The sequence below is a fragment of the Urtica dioica genome, chromosome 8, assembly GCF_054948205.1.
Source record: "Urtica dioica subsp. dioica isolate 48M chromosome 8, U.dioica_male_clone48M_v1_H2, whole genome shotgun sequence".
NCBI lineage: Eukaryota > Viridiplantae > Streptophyta > Magnoliopsida > Rosales > Urticaceae > Urtica > Urtica dioica.
The window spans coordinates 8,967,501-8,989,088 of NC_142763.1; the positions used below are offsets into that span (position 1 = coordinate 8,967,501).

At 36.9% G+C, this 21,588-nt stretch overlaps 1 protein-coding gene across 1 annotated transcript; it reads left to right on the forward strand.

The window, feature by feature from the left end:
• The first annotated feature begins 2,531 nt into the window (after window positions 1-2,531).
• On the forward strand, window positions 2,532-5,007 carry LOC149387894 (uncharacterized). Its single transcript, XM_089622269.1, has 7 exons — window positions 2,532-2,696; window positions 2,763-2,987; window positions 3,044-3,099; window positions 3,206-3,440; window positions 3,545-4,189; window positions 4,286-4,555; window positions 4,609-5,007. The coding sequence occupies exons 1-7, from the start codon at window positions 2,532-2,534 to the stop codon at window positions 5,005-5,007; spliced, it is 1,995 nt and encodes a 664-aa protein (XP_089478395.1).
• Window positions 5,008-21,588: the final 16,581 nt, after the last annotated feature.

Below are 21,588 nucleotides of genomic sequence, written 5' to 3' on the forward strand. Positions count from 1 at the left end.
CGCTTGGCACAAACCAAACACTCACTTTTGTACTCACTTTTGTGACAACGTTTGTCACAAAATAATAGGAATATTACCACAAACCAACACTCAATTTTGTGACAACGTTTGTCACAAAATAATAGGTTCTTGGTGATGATATTTTTGTTCGGTCGGATTGTCCATGTTTAGCAGTTACACGTTTATAACCGTCGATTACACGACTTTAGTTCGATTTGTTATTGTAATAATTGTCGCACCTTGGGGCTTGGACGATTAGTTTAGAAGTTCGCGACCACATTCTGGTATTTGTTTGATTACTCAGTGGTTTTCGTTAGCTTATGAATTCAATGCGTTCATTGTTATAAATGATCATCGATCTCTCGATTTGAACCTTTTTAGCAGATGTATATAGAGTTGACTAAGGCTCTTTAGCTCAAATTATCTACCATTGTAACATTTTCATTGCTAAAATTTGAAACTTGGATTCTATTTTGTGTTGACCAAGAAAAATATGTGGTAATGAGTAAAAGTGAGGGAATTTTTTTGGGAGTTTTTTCACAACATTTATCAATTTTTTCGTTATCTTTCTTTTTATATGACTTTTTATAATATATTTTTATCTTATCTAATAGTGTCGTTATTTCATTTTTATTTTTTGAAAGCTAAAGTTCTTTGTTTGTTGGAAGAGAATTCAACACATCCTCTTTTCTTCCCATACTAAAAGCTAAAACAAACAAAAGGTTGTTTTCTTATTTTATTTTCATCTCACTTTAATGCATATGAATAGCCTCCCTCAATGTTTTAAAGGCTATAGTTTATTCCCTGAAGTGTAGCTATCAGCATTTTCTTTCATACGTTGATGAGGGCTATCAGAAATTGATATTTAGACTTGTCTATTTTATTTTATTTTTAGTATGGAAGTTTCAAATTCAAATATATTTTACAAGCATGTGATGATGCATTAAAGGGAAAAAAGCAATTCATAAAAAAAATTCCAACAGTGCTTTCAAACAAACATTTCTTAGAACTCTTTTTTCAGATGGTCAAATATTGGAAATTTGTCTCGCATGAAAAAAATTGGTATTGGAAATGGAAAACAGGTGTGTATAGAATCTCTACAACATCACAAAATTCCAACAAGAACAAGAGTAACAACCTTTTTAATTTTTCCAAGCAAAAACTATCCTTCTGTTTTCCGTCAATTTCTTCATCCATCGTCACAATCCACGAATTAATTAAAGTTCAAAATTGAATTCTTTGGGGTCCAAGGATGGTGAGAGATGAGATGAGAAACTACCAAAATCAATAGAAAATAATCCACGAAAGTGGGTCCATAATTTGTATTATTATTTGTTTAATAGCTTTTTTGCGACCAATTGATTGTGTCACGAATCAAAGCACTTGAAGAGTTAATGCTCATCTGTGTAACTGTGTTTCATTGGTAAAAGATCATTCAATGCAAGAGCAGAGAAACTGGTAGGCTTGTAAGTTGTAATTATATATTTGTATATATATGTACATAAATATATATATATATATATATATATAAAACAATTAATGTCCAAATATTAGTTTCAAAGCGTGTCTGAGCGCAATTATAATAAAATCAACCCAAATCTTTCTTAGCAGAGACATATTAGCAATATAGTGAAGTGATGATCAAATGAGTTGTTTCTTTTGGCTATCTTCATCATAGTTATAACTGATAGTAATTATTGAAGAAGAATGTGTTTGAGCTTTAGAGGGTAGTAATAATAAAAAATATGTTTCTTTTCTGAATGAGACAAAAGCGTGGGGTTTCACACTTGTTTTATAGGGCTTCATGTATGTGTATGTATTCAAATTAAAATGTCTCAGTTTAAAGTATATAGTTTGTTAGAACTTAGAAGGCTGGCTATGTGTTGGTGAATTAGGTGAAGTTTATTTTTTCTTTCTCTAGAGAGGTTGAATTACCATAGCTAGCTTCAAAGCAATATATACACTGATAAGGACTTACTGTTTAATTCTTGAATAAAAACTTAAGTTTAGAAGATGTACAGTGCAATGTTACGATAATTAGTTAGACTGTACCGTAAGAAGGGAATGTATGAATATATGGTATTAAAAAAAGATAGTGAAAGTAAAGACAAAAAAACATTGGCTATGCTATGCCATATATGTAATTGAAATTTTTAATTTCTTATTATTTTGTTTTGCTTTACTAGCTCTGTATTCAAAACTTGGTCAAAGATTGATCACTTGACATGTAACTTCACTTTCTAGTTTTTAGACTCCATTCTTTGCTTGCTTAATATGCATATAGTCGGTTGCAACAACTACAGAAAATGGACATGCTTTACCTTAAAAATATGAACGGGTATCTCCTATTTGGCTGAGATTCATTTTTCCGAAATGGTTAGAGAAGAAAAATTAACAGCTTAAAATTTAGCCGAAACATTTTTTTTAAATTAGTTGAATCTCGATGACAGTGTTGTCACAGATGTTTTTGCGAATAAATAAGCCAAATATTCATGTCATTTATTTTGATTATTTAACTATCTTTGTCGACAATGCCGCTAGAACAATTTAATGAATATCTCTTCAGCAACATTGTCGTTGAATGCAAGCCCGTAAAAGACATCAACAACACGATCATCACTCTTATTCCCAAGACGGCAAAGGCCGAGAGAGTCCGCGATTTCCGACCCATCAGCCTTTGCAACGTGATCTATAAGGTAATATCTAAATGTTATGTAGAGCGTCTTAAACTTACTATGCCTTTTTCCATTTCAGAGAATCAGAGTGCTTTTATCGGGGGGCGCCAAATTTTCGACAACGTGATGATTTGCTATGAGGCGATCCATACCACGAAACGTGGGAGATTTGGGAATGGTTCTTGTGCGGCTTTGAAGATCGATATGGCTAAGGCATACGACAGGGTGGAGTGGCCCTTCCTGGAGTCTATGATCCTCAAACTGGGATATGATGCTCGTTGGGTGGAAAAGATTATGCGCTGCGTGACTTCGGTAAGTTTCTCGTTTAATATTAACGGTGAAGTTCGTGGCAATGTGATTCCAAGTAGGGGGCTGCGACAGGGGGACCCGTTTTCTCCCTTTCTCTTCCTCTTCTGCTCAGAAGGTCTGTCGTGCCTCCTTCGGACTAGGGAAAGACATAATCTTATTAGATGAGTTCGCTTTGGATGGGGGGACCTTTACATTTCTCATCTCTTCTTTGCGGACGATAGCATCATCTTCTGCAATGCAAAGAAAGAGGAGTGTGAGGAGGTGGCGCGCTGTCTGTTGGCTTACGCGAAAGCCTCGGGTCAGGTGATTAATTTTGCTAAATCGGATGTGTGCTTCGGGTCGGGTGTTGATGAAGCTGTCGGGACAGATCTCGCCAACATTCTCCAGGTGTCAGTTACAGAGTGCCACCATCGGTACTTGGGCCTCCCAACGGTTGTGGGTAGAGCGAAGAAGGATGTTTTGCTTTTTTCCGGGAACGAGTATGAGAGAAGATTAACGCGTGGCGTGGCATCTATTTTTCGATTGCGGGGAAAGAGGTGCTTATTAAGGCGGTGTTGCAGGCGATCCCCTCCTATGTCGCTAGCTGCTTCCGTCTTCCTCAGGGCCTTGTGGACGATATTCATAGGGCCATGGCGAGCTTCTGGTGGGGTGATCAAGGCAGTCAACGGAAAATTAACTGGTGCAAATGGTCAGAACTTACAGTCAATAAAGCTAACGGTGGTCTCGGTTTCCGCGACATTGGGAAGTTCAACCAGGCCCTCATCGCGAAAAATGTGTGGCGTCTCCTGTGGCACCCAGATAGCCTCGTTGGGCGTGTTTTTCGGGAAAGTTATTTCCCGACCACTAGCATTCTTGGTGCTCCGTGTAGATCCTCTGGTTCTTTTCTTTGGAAGAGCCTCTGCTGGGGAAGGGAGGTGATAAGCCGGGGGTCGCGATGGAGAATTGGGGACGGTGAGTCGGTATCGGTGACAGGTGATAAGTGGATTCCTTGCCCTCCTTTGTTTGGTTTTTCTGGTGATCCTTTCATTCCGGTGGAGATGCGTGTCTCAGGGCTCATGTGTACCTCCGGGGGATGGAATATGCCTCTGATTGATTCCATGTTTTCCCCGGAGGATGCCGACGTCATTTTAAGTATCCCCTTGAGCCGTGGGGGTGGGGGTCCGGATATCCTCCGATGGCACTACACGAAAAATGGTGAATATTCGGTCAAAAGCGGATATAGGGTCGCGATGGACTCCTTTTCCCCCTTGGCTAGCACCTCGGGCCCTTCTGGGAATATTGAGTGGTGGAACATTCTCTAGGGACTCATGCTCCCTCCCAAGGTCAAGAGCTTCGTTTGGAAATTATGTCGTGGGTGGATTCCGGTTCGTACTACTCTTGCTAAAAGAAAGATTGTCACTAAGACTGTGTGCCCTATTTGCTCGTCTCATGAGGAATCTATCTTCCATGTTTTTTGGGGCTGCAAGTGGGCCCGTAAAGTGTGGAAAATCGGGGGTTTCAGAGATCTTCTTCCTTTATTTCGTGACGGGGACACTATCGGTCTGCTCCTTGAAGTCTCCAAGACCCTAAAGGTATGTAACTTTGAACTCTTTATCTCTATTTTATGGGAGCTCTGGAACCACAGGAACAAATTCTGCGCCGAAAAGAAAAGTTGGAGTCCGGCGGAGTTAGTGGAGTGGACTCGGAAATGGAAGCCCCCTGCGAGGGAACTATAGCTATCTCAGTTGATGCGGCGGTTCGCCCTCATGAACGCAGATTTGGTGTTGGGTGCATCGCGCGGGACTATCTTGGAGAGGTTCTCGGTTCGGAACTCGGCACGATTCTGGATGATATCTTCTTGCTTAGACCTAATTATTCTAATATTGATTTTGCTTTTCATTCGCGGGATTGTAATAAGGTTGCCCATAAACTTGCTAGTTATGCGTTAAATTTCGATTCGGGCGCCCGTCGGTTGGACTCGGTCCCAGTCCCCCCTTGTGTTTATGGGGAGGTGGAGCGCGACCGTTGTGGTATTAGTCCTTGATTGTAACCATGGTTTTCCTCCGCCATATGTGAGGACTTTAATGGATTTCTCCCCGTGGTACCGCCCACGGTTTCAAAAAAAAAAAAAAAACATTGTCGTTGAATAATGTAAAATATGCGGCGATACCTAAACATGAAATACAAAGAGATTTATAACTAATTAAGTCTGTTTACACTTAAGGATTTTAATGTAGCATACGTTTTATAAATTGATTTTTTAGCCATTATGTTGATATGACATTGATTCAAACCAACTCCTACCACACGGTATATCATCAAGTATAGTGCAAAATCTTCTCCAATCACACTGTAAATACAATACTATATTTTAGTGTTTGTATAGTATCAGGCTAAATTTGGTGTGTTACTATATCACACGACAAAAAAAAAAAAAAAAAATAGTTTTAGTTGATTATCAATTTCACTAACAAACCAACTTTATTTTACTATTTTATTGATTTTAATAATATAGTAATGAAGGATTGTATTTTTAGTGTGAAATTTAGTGTTGTGATTGGAGTTGAAAAAAAAAAAAAATTGGCGCTAAAAGAAGATTTTGAAGTAGAAAGAGATGGTATTCAGAATTTCATATTTTTAACAAAATAATATTTATACTCTCTGATTTTTATTTTAACAAAATAGCGCTAAAGGTATTTTTATTTTATTTTATATAAATGTGACATTTTGCTTAATGTTTTTCCTCTCTTTTGTTATGGGTGGCAAACAACACAACTTAGTCTCAACTTCTTGAGGAAAACGCCGGAAACTCACAAGCTCGAAGCTTCATAGCACAGACATTTAATTCTAGATTTAATCAAGGCAAGTCAATTTTTTTTTATGAGAAGTACTGTACCTATTAGCAGTGTAGTTGAACTGAACAAAAAAAATTTATTTTTATTTTTAATTTATAATCACTTCATAATTCGCTTGGTATTTCAATCTTTTATTGGCTGTGTACATATTGACGGACAAAATTAGTACAACATATAGAATATTTGACTTTTTTTTATTGTTTACCGTTTCCTTTAACTTTTTCTTGGTTGTTTTTACCGTCTAATTTCATGTAACTATTAAATCATCTGAAAACTAAAAAAAAGAGGTTTTTATAGAATATTCAATAATTGAGGTATTCAGTGACTTATCATCTTTAAACGATATATGTGTGAAATTTTCCTTATTTTTTTTTTAACTGTGGGTATCTGATTTTACCCAACTAAGCCCGCTGGTCTAAATCCTTGGGATCAATAGTAAAATGGATTTCTTTTGTTTTACAATTTTAGACACAAATTATAACACTCAATTGGATTGTTTGGTATTGTGCATCAAATTATACATTTAGCTCGATTTTTTTTAACACTACATTAGACATGCTCTTAGTAGGCATATCATATTTGGTAACAATTGCAACAAAAAAAAAAAAAAAAAAGAGTGGACATACCTGTGCGCTCAAGTGTTTGCCATCGATTTGATCGAGCACTCTCAGCTTATACTCTGCGTAAACCGACCCGCGAATTTCACCAAATGTCACCGGAGATAACTCCAACACCATTGATCTTATAACTCTCATACTTCCTTCTGGAATGACTGTCGGAAGAATCGTAAACACGTGTGAACACAATAAAAGGAAATAAAATATTCTGGAAGATTCCATGAATATCTCCTTTTACTACTATAAATAGGGGTTCATGAGAAGGCAAAAATAAGCAATTATTTGAAGCAATTTTTGGTGAAAATTTCGTGCTCTCTAGCCTACCTTGGCCGAGCACTTCACTTCTCTTCCCCTCGGAAAATTCGTTTCCATTCTTAGTAAAATAAGAGCGAGATCTCGAAACACCTAGTTTCGTGATCAAGTGAGATAAAGACTGTGCCCACTCATCTTTCTTATTCGCCTCGGAGATTACGTTTCGGAAGACTAAGGTGTCATCCTCGAGTCCTTCATCAAGACGACTCAAGACGAAGACAGATTGTGAAAGCTTTCAGTTCGTGAGCCAAAAACCGTAAGTATTCGTTTTTCGCTCTATATCGGTTGCTTGACTTATATGCTCTCGTGAATTAAATTAATTAAACATAACTAGATCTTGTTAATTATAACCATAATTTAATTAGCTTATGATCAGCGTAATTAATTATTTTTCCGCATTAATATGGTTATATGGTGGAATCATCTCAAAAGAGGCGCGTCGGAGCGATCGTTCGTGTCCGATGCGCGCTCGATCCACCAACAAAAACCCCTTGTCATATTCCTATATATTAAACAGTGACTCCCGTACGAGGTTAAGCTTAGAGCTTTTAATGATTCTAGTAATGCGGGATTACTCTTGACAAAAGAATCACCTATGTGAGAGAGAAGTGGGGCCGCTTCAAAGGAGAATTAATTGGGCTTAATTCTTTAGAAACTCTTGCAGAACCAGGCTGATGTTCAGGGCCAAAATGAACATAACCATGAGAACAGAACCTGTGTCAGGGAGATATCAGTGGGGGATATGTTTATCGTTTATACAAAACGGCTAACAGTCAAGGACAACGTGTCTACTGAGTAGTCAGTAAAGATGGCATATCTTTCCGAGGGAAGGTTCAAAGGCTTCGCCTACCTATCCTATACTGGTATTGACCGTAGAATCTATCACCACATCGAGTCGTGTCTTTTATAATTTTCGTCTCAATTTCATTCATGTGGGGGATTGTTGGAATAAAGTTAATAAATTGTATTTATTAACATGTGAGTGGTTGATTTTGTTTGCCAAAAATCGGACCTAAGTTGAATGAGAAATTGATGAGCTGGGGCGAGCTGGACGAAGTCATTTAGCTCGACTAGATAGGACGAGCTGGACGAAGTCATTTAGCTCGACTAGCGAGGTCGAACTGGATCAGCTCGACTGGAGAGGTCGAACTAGATCAGCTCGAGTAGCGAGGTCGAAATGGACGATTTGATAAAGTCATTCAGCTCGACAAGGGCAAGACCGACATACTTGAAGTAAACGTTATTCCAGTTCGACTGGACGAGCTCGACCCGACGATGTGAAAAACTGTACGTTTGATTAGTAAAGCCAACGGTTTGTGGGCTTTAACTCAAGGGTTTTTGGGCTTTAAATGTGCATTATGGCTGTGTAATAATGCTATTAAGGCTTGGACAAAACCGTTGGTCTAGTCGCACGTTTGAATTCGGTGTATTACCTGGGTGTAATGACATGCGTTAATGCCTTTATGGCTGGACGTTTTGGAATTCAAACCTCACTGTCTTGGCCTATATAAAGAGGTTTAAGCTCTCATTCATGTTACCGAAAAATCAGAAGAAAATTCATTTATTCCTCACTGTTCCCGAACTTCCTTCTCTCCCAGAAATTTCTTTTTCGGTTTTGTCGTGGTGGTAGTTCACACAGGTTCTAGTTCGCTGAGAGGGTCAAGTGGTTTGGTGCTCAACTTGTCTCTGCAAGTCGTTGTATCCTGGGAGGTTTTCGCTCACGTGTCCTAGCATCCGTGGGAGGGCGATAAAAAGCTTCAAGGAAACCGTCCAACGGGCCTCGACTTTTCCGATCTGTTTGTGTTTTCCGGTTCAAGGTTTTAAACCGGGTTTCCTTGTATATATTTACATGTATTTTTCAAGCAAGCAATTTGTCTTTCATTTATATCAATATTATTTGTAATATTGCTAACAAATTGAATGTAATTAGTAAGTTCATGATACTCTTTGGAATACTTCTATCTAATGATGCAGTAAATTATAATTAACAGTGGATTTGTATTCTACAATTAAGACATATACAACCACCTACGTGTGATATATGTATATTATCGTGGTCAAGATGGGATGAGTAAGCGAGGTGTGGCCGTGTGAGTGAGGGGAGACATAAATTATGGTCTGACAATCTTCGTGAGTCTTATAAATGACAGCCTTAGAAAAAAAAAAGTTATAGAATGGGGTTTTAAATACGTCTGGTGAAAACAATTAATAAGATGTCCCACTGTTAGCTTGTAAAGCGACGCGTGTCCGAAACCTATCTTTCACTCACAACTCACAAGTGGTAGCTAGGTTCTATTCAATTTAACGTGTCCTTAAATATACACACTGGCTACTCAAACAAAACATGTCCATCTAGTTAGAAATTAAACTTGTAATCGATCTCGCGTAACATAAAAAATTTCATGGCAACAAAGAATACTAAATTCGTAGCGATAAAACAGAAAACGAGGTAGCCTATACACTCTATATATACACAACCCATCAATTTAAATCGTGGCTTCAAGTTAAATCTGAGACAAAATTCATTACATAGCTGCGGCAAATATAAAAAGAATTTTTATTGTGAAATTATAAAAACGGAATTTTGAAATAACAATAAAAAATGTACGAGTCTTTTAAACCTTCGGTCAAGCTTCTACCACTTACGTGTAAACTGTTGGTCCAAACTGAAGGAAAGGTGTGAGCATACTGAAATCATTGCTAAAGATAATATCATCGAGCTCTCGGAGGTAGGAATAATAATTTTATTCATGTACTCACTTATCCGTGAGATTTTATCCGTATTTTACTCAAATAAATAGAGAATGGGTAAGATATAAGTATTACCCATTATAAATTATATGAATATGAATAAGAATAAGATATGATTTTTAAGTAAGTTATCAGAATCCTATCCATATCCTACACACGTGAAATTATCACTATAATTATGAATTTTAATCAAATTTTAGTGTACGTATTTATTAATTTAAGTATTTCATTAGATTTTTTATTTTTTATTTTAAGTATTTTTTTATTAATAAATATAATATTAAATAGGTAAAAAAATACTTTTAGGTTATGTTGTACGTTTTAGAGTTTTACTCAGACTTATACCCATTAACAATAAGTGAGTATGAATATGGTATGATTTAAAAAAAAATAAAAATCGTGGGTATGATTTATTTTGCAGAACTCTATCCAGCCCTTATCCATTGACATCTATACTCGGATGCGATAGTTTTAGTATTTATTATTATTATTATTATTATTATTATTATGTTCACGATGTAATTACCGTAAATCATTATGCATGATTATGTTTCTAAGTACGTATTGTGTACCCTCTTATAATTAAGATAGCGGGTTAATTATATACTACGAATTATCCACACCCAAATTTATTTTTACTGAAAATAAATAAAACTACTACGTATGGAAATATATATCCACAATTACTTCTACCTAAGTATTGCTTTTCCCTACAAATTTCACTAAGATCTGGCCATCAATTTCTCATTAGCTTTCAATAAATATGTTGCGGACAAGACAAAAGTGGTTTTTATGGTCAAAGGTCAAATAAGGTCAGATGGGCCCATACAATTTCTTTTGTTTTAAAGTTTTCGCCGTGACCACGCACATGACTGATCAGCAAATTTTCATGTTTTTTATTTATGTAGTATTCGATACATTTGTATGTATAAGAAGTAGTTAGCTTGTTACAAGTTTTATAGTGTACTCAAAATAGTAGAATGCTATGCTCATATTCGAAATTAGACATCACTGGAGTTGAATCTTTCTAGAGTCCGCAAAAAAACACTAGTTCTCTTCGATGGAGAGCGAAAGAGAAATTCCGTCAAATATATTTCGATATCTCTTGAAAACTGTAACCGTTAATCTTTCAAGAGTCTAGTTGTCTTTATTGATTACTTTATTGTCTCGTTAATTTTTTAATAATATCATAAATTATGTAGCAGTTTATCTCCATTGCGAATTACGTATTCATTCTTCATCAATATCATCAATAATACAGTTTTCGTTATAATAAAAAACTTTGAGAATATTTTATTTATTTAAATTAAATGGTGTTGAAGGATAATAATAATCGTCAGAACAACTCTCACTAGGACAAAAGACGTTATCCGGTGCGACGAATGTCGCACCTAATGGCTCAAATGTCGCACCTAATGGTTTATTAGGTGCGACAATAGGTGCGACACTGTCGCACCTGATAACCCGTCGCAGAAGGTATTGGGTGCGACATGTCGCACCTAATAGGTACCCCATTAGGTGCGACATTTTCAGGTGCGACTAATCGCACCTAATGCCCAAGTTATTTTCCTGCCAAATTTTATAGAATTGGCGGGTAATGGCATATCGGGTGCGACATGTCGCACCTGAAAGTTTTCGCGCCATGGTATTCGGTGCGACAATGTCACACCCAATACGTTTGTTTAATTAAAAAAAATACAAAATTAAAAAAAGTAAATTAACAAAATAATATTAATTAAACAAAATTCTAAATGAATTAGAAATAATATTCTAAAAATAGAATTCTTAATTAAAAATACAAATTCTTTACAAAAAACGTAAAAAATGAATTCCTATTTTTTTTTTCTTATAAAACTTATCGATAGTAGAATTTCCTCTGCCGAATAAGTTGCCAGAACTTCGAGAACCGCTTCCTCGTCCTCGTCCACCGCTGCCTGACGCGCTGCCGCTCGTTCCGCCGCTTCCGTAAGGACGATCTCGCAAGTAATCCATAGAACCTGGCGTGGAACCTGGCGTGGAACCTGGCGTCTGCTGATCCGTCCCACCTATATGCATGACGTCCATGTTGTGCTTCAACTCCAATTCTGACCAGTAAGACAACTTATAAAAGATGCTCTTTTTGGTCCAATTCAATTCGCACTCAGCACGTTTTCGTTTACCGATATTCTTGCCGGTTTTCGTGGAAGACACACTAGTCAACTGATCGAGTATGTCTTGCGCAGTCAACTTGACAGGTTTCAGGCGCTTCTCGTGACGATTTACGTAGTGATCAGTGCTTTTCCTCAATCGGTGAGGCGTAGGCAAGAATCGACGATGGTCATAGTAGACAATCCTGTTTCTGATTTTCATAGATGGCGTCTCAATGTTGCACGTGGGGCAAGCAAGATACCCTTGGCCACTCCATCCCGACAAATACGATCGAGCCGGAAAGTCGTTTATCGTCCATAGAAGCGCGGCACGCAACCGAAACACTTCATCGTTCGCCCCGTCTCGCACTTGGAATCCATTATCCCACAATTCTTTCAGCTCTTCAACTAGTGGTTCTAAAAATACGTCCATGTCTTTTCCAGGTGAGCTCGGTCCAGGTATCAAAAGCGTTAGCATCAAGTACTCTTTTTTCATGCACAACCAAGGTGGCAAGTTGTACGCAGTTAGTACCACGGGCCACATACTATACGCTAGACTCATTTCCCCAAACGGGTTGAACCCATCAGAAGCTAGTCCCAGACGTACGTTACGAGGCTCTGCAGCGAAATTTGGGTGTCTCTCATCTAGATTCTTCCACGTCGAACTATCTGCCGGATGTCGCAAAACGCCTTCTTCTTTGACGCGATCTCGTTCATGCCACTGCATCTCAAGCGACGTGTGTCGAGAAGCGTACAATCGCTTCAATCGATCTTTCAAGGGAAAGTATCGTAATATCTTTTGTGATACATTCTTCCCCGTTGGCTTCCATCTGCTCTCATTGCAAATTGGGCACACTTCAGCTTTCTCGAGATCTTTTCGAAATAACACACAATTGTTGATGCACGCGTCAATCATATCGTATCCCATGCCGAAACGCTTCAGCTTCGCCTTTGCCTCGTAGTGTTTTTCCGGAATTCGATTACCAATTGGGTGAGACTTCCTCAAGAGCTGCAACAATTCTGTAAACGACTTGTTCGTCCAATGGTTCGTGACTTTGATGTGCATCAACGAAACCAAGAACGACAAAGACGAAAACTCTTTGCACCCAGGGTACAATTCTGCTTCCAACTCAGCGAACAAATCTTCCACTTGCTCATCTGCACGCACTTCACTCGGAGTCGGATCCGTAAAATCGTCGAAGTCCTCGTGATCCATTATATCATGGAGAGCATCGTGCAATCCACCGACTCCTCTTTGGTTAGTCTCGTTGGCAGCTTCTATCATTCGACGTTCGCCGTGATGATACCATTCGGTGTATCCCGGAGTAAACCCCTTGTTCAAAAGGTGATTCTTTACGACCCCGATGTCCAGACATCTCACGTTATTGCAAGACTTACAAGGACAACGATAATGACCGTTTTCGTTCGGGAGTCTGCTTGCAACGCGGATAAACTCGTTAACCCCTGTTTTATATTGCAAACTCAACCGATTGTTCTCGGTAATCCAGTCCCTACTTGGATTTGACATTCTTCTGAATGAGACAGGAAATTGGGGGATAAAACTGAATCGTTAGAATTCATTTTGTAGGATTGAATTATTAGGAAATTGAGAGGTAAAATTGAGAGTGAATCGTTAATATTTGAAATTTAGAGTGAATTATTATGAAATTGAGAGTGATGAATTGTTAGGAAATTGATAGTGGATCGTTAATATTTGAAAGATTCGAGAGCGAATTTGTAAGAATGAAAGAGAAATTGTGATTGACATGTATTAATTTTGAAAAGTGGTTAGAATTCGTTAATATATACAAATTCACTACTGATTTCATTAACGAGTTAACCAATTTCGACAAATTAGTTAATTCGTTAAAATATATTATCAAAAGAGTTAATTTTCTTGAGAAATACGTTTTTTCTACCGAAAATTTGGCAGAGTTTCCCCTAAAATATTGACTAACCAAAATCTGCAATTAAAACAAAAACACATATATAACCAACCAAGACTATCTTATTAACATACTAAATACTAAATTGAACCTCCGTAGCTCCATTGCAATAAATTTTCAATAAGTTTAAATTAAATTTAACATGTTACTAATTCAATTTAAAATATATTCATATATATTACTAATTAATCTAACTAAAAAAGTATTAAATTAATTAATTAACCAAATTTTCAACAAATTGCAATCAACTTAAACAAATCAACTTAAACATTAAATTACACTAACCACGTTACTAATTAATTTAATATATTACTTTTAACTTAATTAATAATCTAATCTAACATGTTACACATTATTAAAAAAAATTGACTATTACAATATGCTACTATTTTATCAAAGTTATATTATCATTTAATCTAACATGTTACTATTTTTATATATATTACTAATTAATCTAACTAAACATATTACTAATTAATTAATTAATTAAACGTGTTAACACCTAATCAAAGTTATATTTTCATATATATTACTAATTAATCTATATGAAATAATCTAAAAATATTAAATAATCTATAAATATTAATAATTACAAATAACTAACGTTTTTCCGAGGCGACGACGAGGCACTGAGACGACGGGGCTGCGAGACGACGGGGCTGCGGCGACGGGGCTGGTCGCGCCGGGGACGAGCGTTCAAAGAAACCACCGAAGCTGAAACATTTCAAAGAAGAAAATTTTTAAACAACCATTACGTTCAAATAAACCACCGAAGCTGAAACATTTCAAAACCACCATTCTAAAATATTTCATGTTAAAACAACCATTTCGTTCAAAATTACCTAAGAAACGAGTGTAAAATCGGATAACCATTTTTCAAAATCGTAGAAACAATTTTCGAAATCAAAGAAACCAATTTTTTTTATAAGGAAAACTAAGAAACCCTAAATGGCGCGACGTACCTGGAGGACGGCGAGCTTCACGGCGTCGCGGGCTTCACGGCGTGGCGGGCTAGAGGCGGGGATGGTCGCGCCGGGGACGAGCGTCGGAGAGAGAGTCGGGCCTGGTCGGAGAGAGACAGAGTGAGATTGACGGAGAGAGAGTGAGACAGAGAGAGAGAGGGAGAGAGTGAGGCGTACCTGGAGGACGGCGAGCTTCACGGCGTGGCGGGCTGGAGGCGGGCTGGTCGCGCCGGGACGAGCGTCGGGCTGGAGGCGGGGCTGGTGGCGCCGGGGACGAGCGTCGGGCGCTGGAGGCGGGGCTGGTGGCGCCGGGGACGAGCGTCGGGCTGGAGGCGGGGCTGGTGGCGCCGGGGACGAGCGTCGGAGAGAGAGAGAGAGAAGACAGAGTTAGAGAGTGAGAGAGTGAGGTTGGGCGAAGAAGAAGACGCTCGGGTATATAAATACCCTAAAACTATTAGGTGCGACATTGTCGCACCTAATAGTCATAAGTGTCGCACCTAATATGACTTTTAGGTGCGACACTGTCGCACCCAATGTGAAATTCCAGAACCCAAAACATTCGGGGGGAACTTCTGACCGTTTTAAATTTTTTAACCCATTAGGTGCGACATATGTCGCACCTAATACCATTGGGTACGACTGGTGTCGCACCTAATAGTATCCGGTGCGACAATTTCATATCAGGTGCGACAACGTCGCACCGGATAGCCATAAACATCAGCGAAATTTTTAGGCGCATGGAAGACTATCAGGTGCGACATGTCGCACCTAATATGTTCTTAGGTGCGACATTTAGGTGCGACATGTCGCACCTAATACCCTTCCGCACCCAATATGTTAATTTGTAGTAGTGTCTGTGTTCTATGTTTGTGCATGTGTTTATCTCTTTTTAGTATTTCTCATCATCTGACTATCAAAAGTACACATATATATATATATATATATATATATATATATATATATATATTATATATATATATAAAGCAAAACTCACTTGGCTTGGTTTAGCTTGAATGGGGTATTAGAAGACACAAGCATTCTACCATGTGCGCTGCAGCGGGAATTAAATTTTATAAACTTGTAATATTTTGAAAAAAATTAGGTTTTACAATATATATATATATATATATATATATATATATTATATATATATATAAAGCAAAACTCACTTGGCTTGGTTTAGCTTGAATGGGGTATTAGAAGACACAAGCATTCTACCATGCGCGCTGCAGCGGGAATTAAATTTTATAAACTTGTAATATTTTGAAAAAATTAGGTTTTACAATATATATATATATATATATATATATATTGCAATGGACTATAAAATACACGTGTACTTTGAAAAAAAATGTAATAATAAAAATAAAATTTTAAGCATAATTATGACCTTTTATTCATATTCATAAAAGATTATTATATATAATAAAATATAATAAATTTATAAGCTATAAATTATGACATTGTATTTATATTCATCATAAATGATTCTATATATGCTGAAAAATAACAAAACTAAAATTTATCACGTATAAATAGGACTAATAATTGATAATACGTAATTTTTTTAAATTGATTTAGAAACAGAGAAACTCAATTTGAAATATATATCATTTTTTTAATCGGTCACAATTAATTTATGTTTATATTTTTATCCATATGAAATGAATTATATGTCTATGTAACAACATTTGGTTTAAATTTTATATAAAATAAATTTTTTAGTTGATATAGGAAAACACAATCCACTGCATTTGAAACATAAAACAAAGGGAAATAATTCACTTCCATTCTCTGTAGAATGGCGGAAGAAATATTCTCTCACTCTCAAACATTTTATTCACAAACCAATGCTAAAATCAAGCCAGATCACATTCCCTCTCATTTTTCATTCCAACTTTGTCTCACTAAGGCAAAGTCATGCCAAATTTCCATCCCACTTCTCTCTCTTGATTTCTTCTCCCACACACACATTTGAAACAGAAAACAAAGGGAAATAATTCACTTTCATTCTCTCTATACACTACTACAAATTAGTATATTGGGTGCGGAAGGGTATTAGATGCGACATGTCGCACCTAAAAGTCGCACCTAAGCCCATATTAGGTGCGACATGTCGCATCGGATACTCATCCGGATGACTAAAAATTTCGCTAATGTTTAGTGCTATTCGGTGCGACATTGTCGCACCTAATATGAATTTGTCGCACCTAATACCTTTAGGTGCGACAAATGTCGCACCCAATGGGTTTCAAATTTAAACTTTTCAGCCGAATCCCGCCGATTTTTTTTTATCATATTGGGTGCGACATTGTCGCACCTAATATGATTATTAGGTGCGACAGTGTCGCACCCAATATGAATTAGGGTTTTTAAACCCAAATTTCCTTCTTTTTCACTCATTCTCGCTCACTTTCTCTCTCACTCGATATGTCTCTCTCTCTGCTCCTCGTCGCCGTCCCTCCCCGGTACGTCTCTCTCTGTCACCGTCTCTCTCTCACAGACTCTCTCTCTCTCTCATCGTCTCACACTTTCTCTGCCAGTCAGCCGCCGCCGTCCATCCCGCTGCCCCCTCCGCTGCTCCGCCCCACTGCCCCCTCCCGCGCACCGCTGCTCCGCCCCGCTGCCCCCTCCCACGCCCCGCTGCTCCGCCCCGCTGCCCCCTCCCGCGCCCCGCTGCTCCGCCCCGCTGCCTCGCCCCGCTGCGTCGTCCCGCGCACCGCGGCCTCGCCCCGCTGCCCCGTCCCGCCCCGCTGCACGTCGTCGTCCAGCCGCTGCCCCGCCGTCCAGTTTTGTAATTTTTTTTAATTAAAAAAACGTATTAGGTGCGACATTGTCGCACCGAAAATGTCGCACCTAAAGGTGTGACTATTAGGTGCGACATGTCGCACCTAATGCCTTTAGCGACGGGAGATTAGGTGTGACTGTTTGTCGCACCTAATGTCGCACCTAATAAACTATTAGGTGTGACTATTGGGCTATTAGGTGCGACATCCGTCGCACCCGATGACGATTTTTGTCCTAGTGATAATGGTAGAAGAAATATTCTCTCACTCTCAAACATTTTTTTCACAAACCAATGCTAAAAGTAAGCCAAATTACATTCCTTGTCTAAAAGTGTTAAGAACTTGAGAAATCTAATTCTCATGTTCTTCACTTAATAAGAGGAATATCTCACCACACACTTCTAGCGTGAAGTGAAGCGGAAAGCCATCACCACACACTTCTAGCGTGAAGTGGAGCGAGAAGCCACCACCACCACACTCAAATCTCTCCTTATAACTGTGGATTGATGGACGTTTCAGGTTTAGACCCCAAAGTGTTCTCTCTCTATCAGTTTCAAAAGGAGTTGATTCATCCTCGTTTATCATGATTCGAAAGTCTTTCGAAATTCTCGTCATTTATGTTCTTACCCCAATTTTCCTTGAGTATCCCGAACCCTAGAAAAATGACTTTGAGCCTATTTAGTGACCAAGTCCGAACGCATTAACAATACTTATAACTAGTATGTATTTATTACTTATACTAAGTAATTTATACTAAGATTGTACGTAATCCGTGTAAGAAAATCAATCATTATGTCTTTCAATTTTGACTATGTATTCTACTACAGGAAGAACGCTGGCATTAAATGACGACGCAAGCAACTTTTGGGACTCTGCGGTAAAAAATAAAACTTTATAAAAATCAATAGATGATTACTCATAACTAATCAATAAATAAAACTTTTGAAATATCTTCTCTTAACGCCGACATTGAAATTTTATACTAAACCAATCTATGTTCTTTCTTATTAGTTTTGTACCATGTAGGCATGTAGCATATGTTAAAATTGAAAACGAAAAAGAAATAATACACTGAAATCAAATAATACAGATTGTTACAGCATTTTTCATTGCAGGGATACAATATACTTTTGGTTTTTAAGATTGAGGAAAACAACTCCTATGTTCTCTTGTTTTAGGGGCTATAACAAAGTAGTGATAACACTTTTAATTTGAAAGTTGTGTTGCTAACAATTGTCTATTGAATTGAGTAATGAGATTATATCTACACAATTTATATCATTTTTTTTTAAAAATTGACAGATACATATTGTTGTATATAATAATTGATTATACATTTTTATTTTGATAAAAATAAGGGACCCTTTTTCAATTCCTCCGTGCTAGAGATATTTATATTAATTTTTACATCGAGGCATTGACATAATCACATGAGCTTGTCAATAGAGTCCATGGACAAAGAGCAAATAATGACGATCATAAAGCCAATGCTCTCCATACTTAAGCATAGTGTGTCCATACATTTTTAAGTATTTCTCTTATTTTTATTTGAGTCCTCCAAATTATTGACCTTACCACGTGTTACTATAGCTACCAAGTGCTTCTCAAACTCGATATGTTTTGTGGTCAAATATTTCTAAGTATGCATGCCAAATGCTTTTTGTTGTTTAGTTTTGCTTATAATATGCTAAATCAAAGTCAATTAAGCATACTTTTATATTAACACCAATGATGAGTTGTTAGTTAGTCGCCCAACATAGGCGAATATAGTTTTTTACGTGTTAAAATTATGTAAGTGTATCAATGTAAGGAATTAAATTTTAAGATAGAGAACATTGGTGCTCGATTTTAACGGTTAAGAATACACCATAAAATAAAGGTCTCGGAGGTAGCACGGCCATTACCCATTATTATTTATTGGACGACAAAAAAACATTACATATAAATTAAAATTTTATCGATTGTCTTTTAGCGACTAAGAAGAAGGCTAGTAATGTCTTTGAACTTGATTGAAGTATGTACTCTCTAGTAGTAATGCAACAAAATAAGATCTTGTGGTGGAGCTTCTTATACGGTAGGATAGGATGTTAGTGTGTGTCTTGTATTTGACTTTAGGGTCAAAATAAGGGAGATGGACACATGATGGCAATTTTGTTGTTATTTATGATATTATCATGTAAAGTTATAACTGCGAATTTTTTTATCATATTGTATATTTTATGACAACATTGTCACAAAATAATCATTGTCCTATAAAAATAAATTTATCTAAAAACCGGCCACTTTCCTGTAGTATTACTACCGTGATTGTATTTTATTTATGAATAAAATTTCAAACAATCAAAAATAAATTAATTAAGTTTGGATTAACCAAAATATATATTTTTCATTACGAATAATGAATTAATTAAATTAAAATAATATTTTAATATTTAATGTAATTTTTATATCAAATGAATAGTTTTATATTAGATCTAGTGTACTGTTATTTATTTAATATAAAAGCTATATATTTGATTTCAAAATTTTAACATTGAAAAACTTCAACAATATCATATAATATAATAGAGTTTTGGTAAGAGAAATTTCATAAAATATACCTCATAAGTTATGAAATATAAAAAACGGACCTCTTAGTTACAAAATATCTAAGAATTAATTTTTGACCAAAAAAAGATAAAAATATAATTCCAGAGAATGTATTTTGTTTCTCTAACGCGGTGAATGTAGTCAAGTTTGCAGCTGGAAAGCAGGATTTCTTATTCCTTTTCGGATAGTCTGGTTATGAGTTTGTCTTCCTCGGTTTCTCCTTATGGGCAATGAATCTCACTCCTTGCAACAGTATGCGCAGATTTGCGGGTCCCACTCAAGCTCGCACACGTCGCACCGAGGACGAATCGATCCACTTGGCAGTTGTCCTTCAGGCTCCCAGTCACGGAATAGATCTTGTCCACGAAGAAGAGGACGTCGTATGCGATGGTCCGATCACAGGCTGACCCTGTAGGGACGGCCGATAAGACCTTAATATCCTTAGGCCTTTTATTATTTACTGTAGGGTTAAATTGTTAAGTCAAAGGATTAAAATATCGATATCGAGGTTTTGATTTTTTAGATATATTGTGTCACGACCCGCAAGCGATAGCTCGCCCACGAACCGCGACTGATCAACTCAAATCTGTACATAACTCATAATATAAACACATAAATTAAACATAATAAAATAGTTTGCGAAAATTCGGGGAAATTTTTCGCTTTTATAACTTAGAGTCTTATAGCGACTCCTATACAAATATGTTCCGGAACGTTTTAACAGAAGACACTAACCCCCGATTAAGAAACCCCATAGCCCAAAGGTCAAGGCAATACGTGCTCGGTCTCGGTCTTCAGTCTCGTTTCCCGCTTACCAGCTTTTCCCTTATCTACATTACCAAGGGTCATAAAACTATGAGTCGATTGACTCAGTAAGTGTGAGTCTATCTATAAAGTAAAACGACTAATGCCATGTGATGTGCAAACAAACACATAAGAATGCAGAATGCAAATACATATGATTCAAGAGCATGCCTAACGCGGGGCCTCGCTCTACGCTATCACTTGCCATTCCACAAGGTTATACAACATCCCCTGCTACAACCCTTGGAATGACAAGAAGCCAACCTCAGACTTCGAGCAGTAGTCATCAGTAGCTTAAGTGTTTTAAGAGTGTAAATTCGCCCGGCTTTTAAACGTATTGTTAGAAGAAAAAAGGGTAACGATAGGATAAATACTTAAATCTTATCTTTTAAGACTTTGTAAGAGCATTTTTAACTCTAATGCAGAAATTTAATGCAAAATGCATATTTACATTAGTAAACAATGACCGATCTCTATTTTACATCTTTTAAAGAATATTTTTAGCATATACTTTCCCACTAAACTGCCGTTACATCTATTCTTAAAATTATAGTTTTACAGTTGTAAATTGCCATTGCCTTAAAAAAAAAAAAACTTATTGCATGAAAATAAATTTGTACAAGCACTAGTGTTTACATATCAAAACAAGTGATATTTCTAATTTTGAAACTTGAGGTTATTTTTCTAACAAAAATCTCATGGATTAAATAACTTGAAACGTTGGATTTGTAATCTAGCCAACGTTTTAAACATATTTAAAATTTAACCATATTTGGTGACGTGATCTCATTAATCAGATAATAATTTACATGATTGTACTATCAATTTCATGCGTTAATTTTGGTAAATATATGTTAATATTAATAAATGGCTAAAT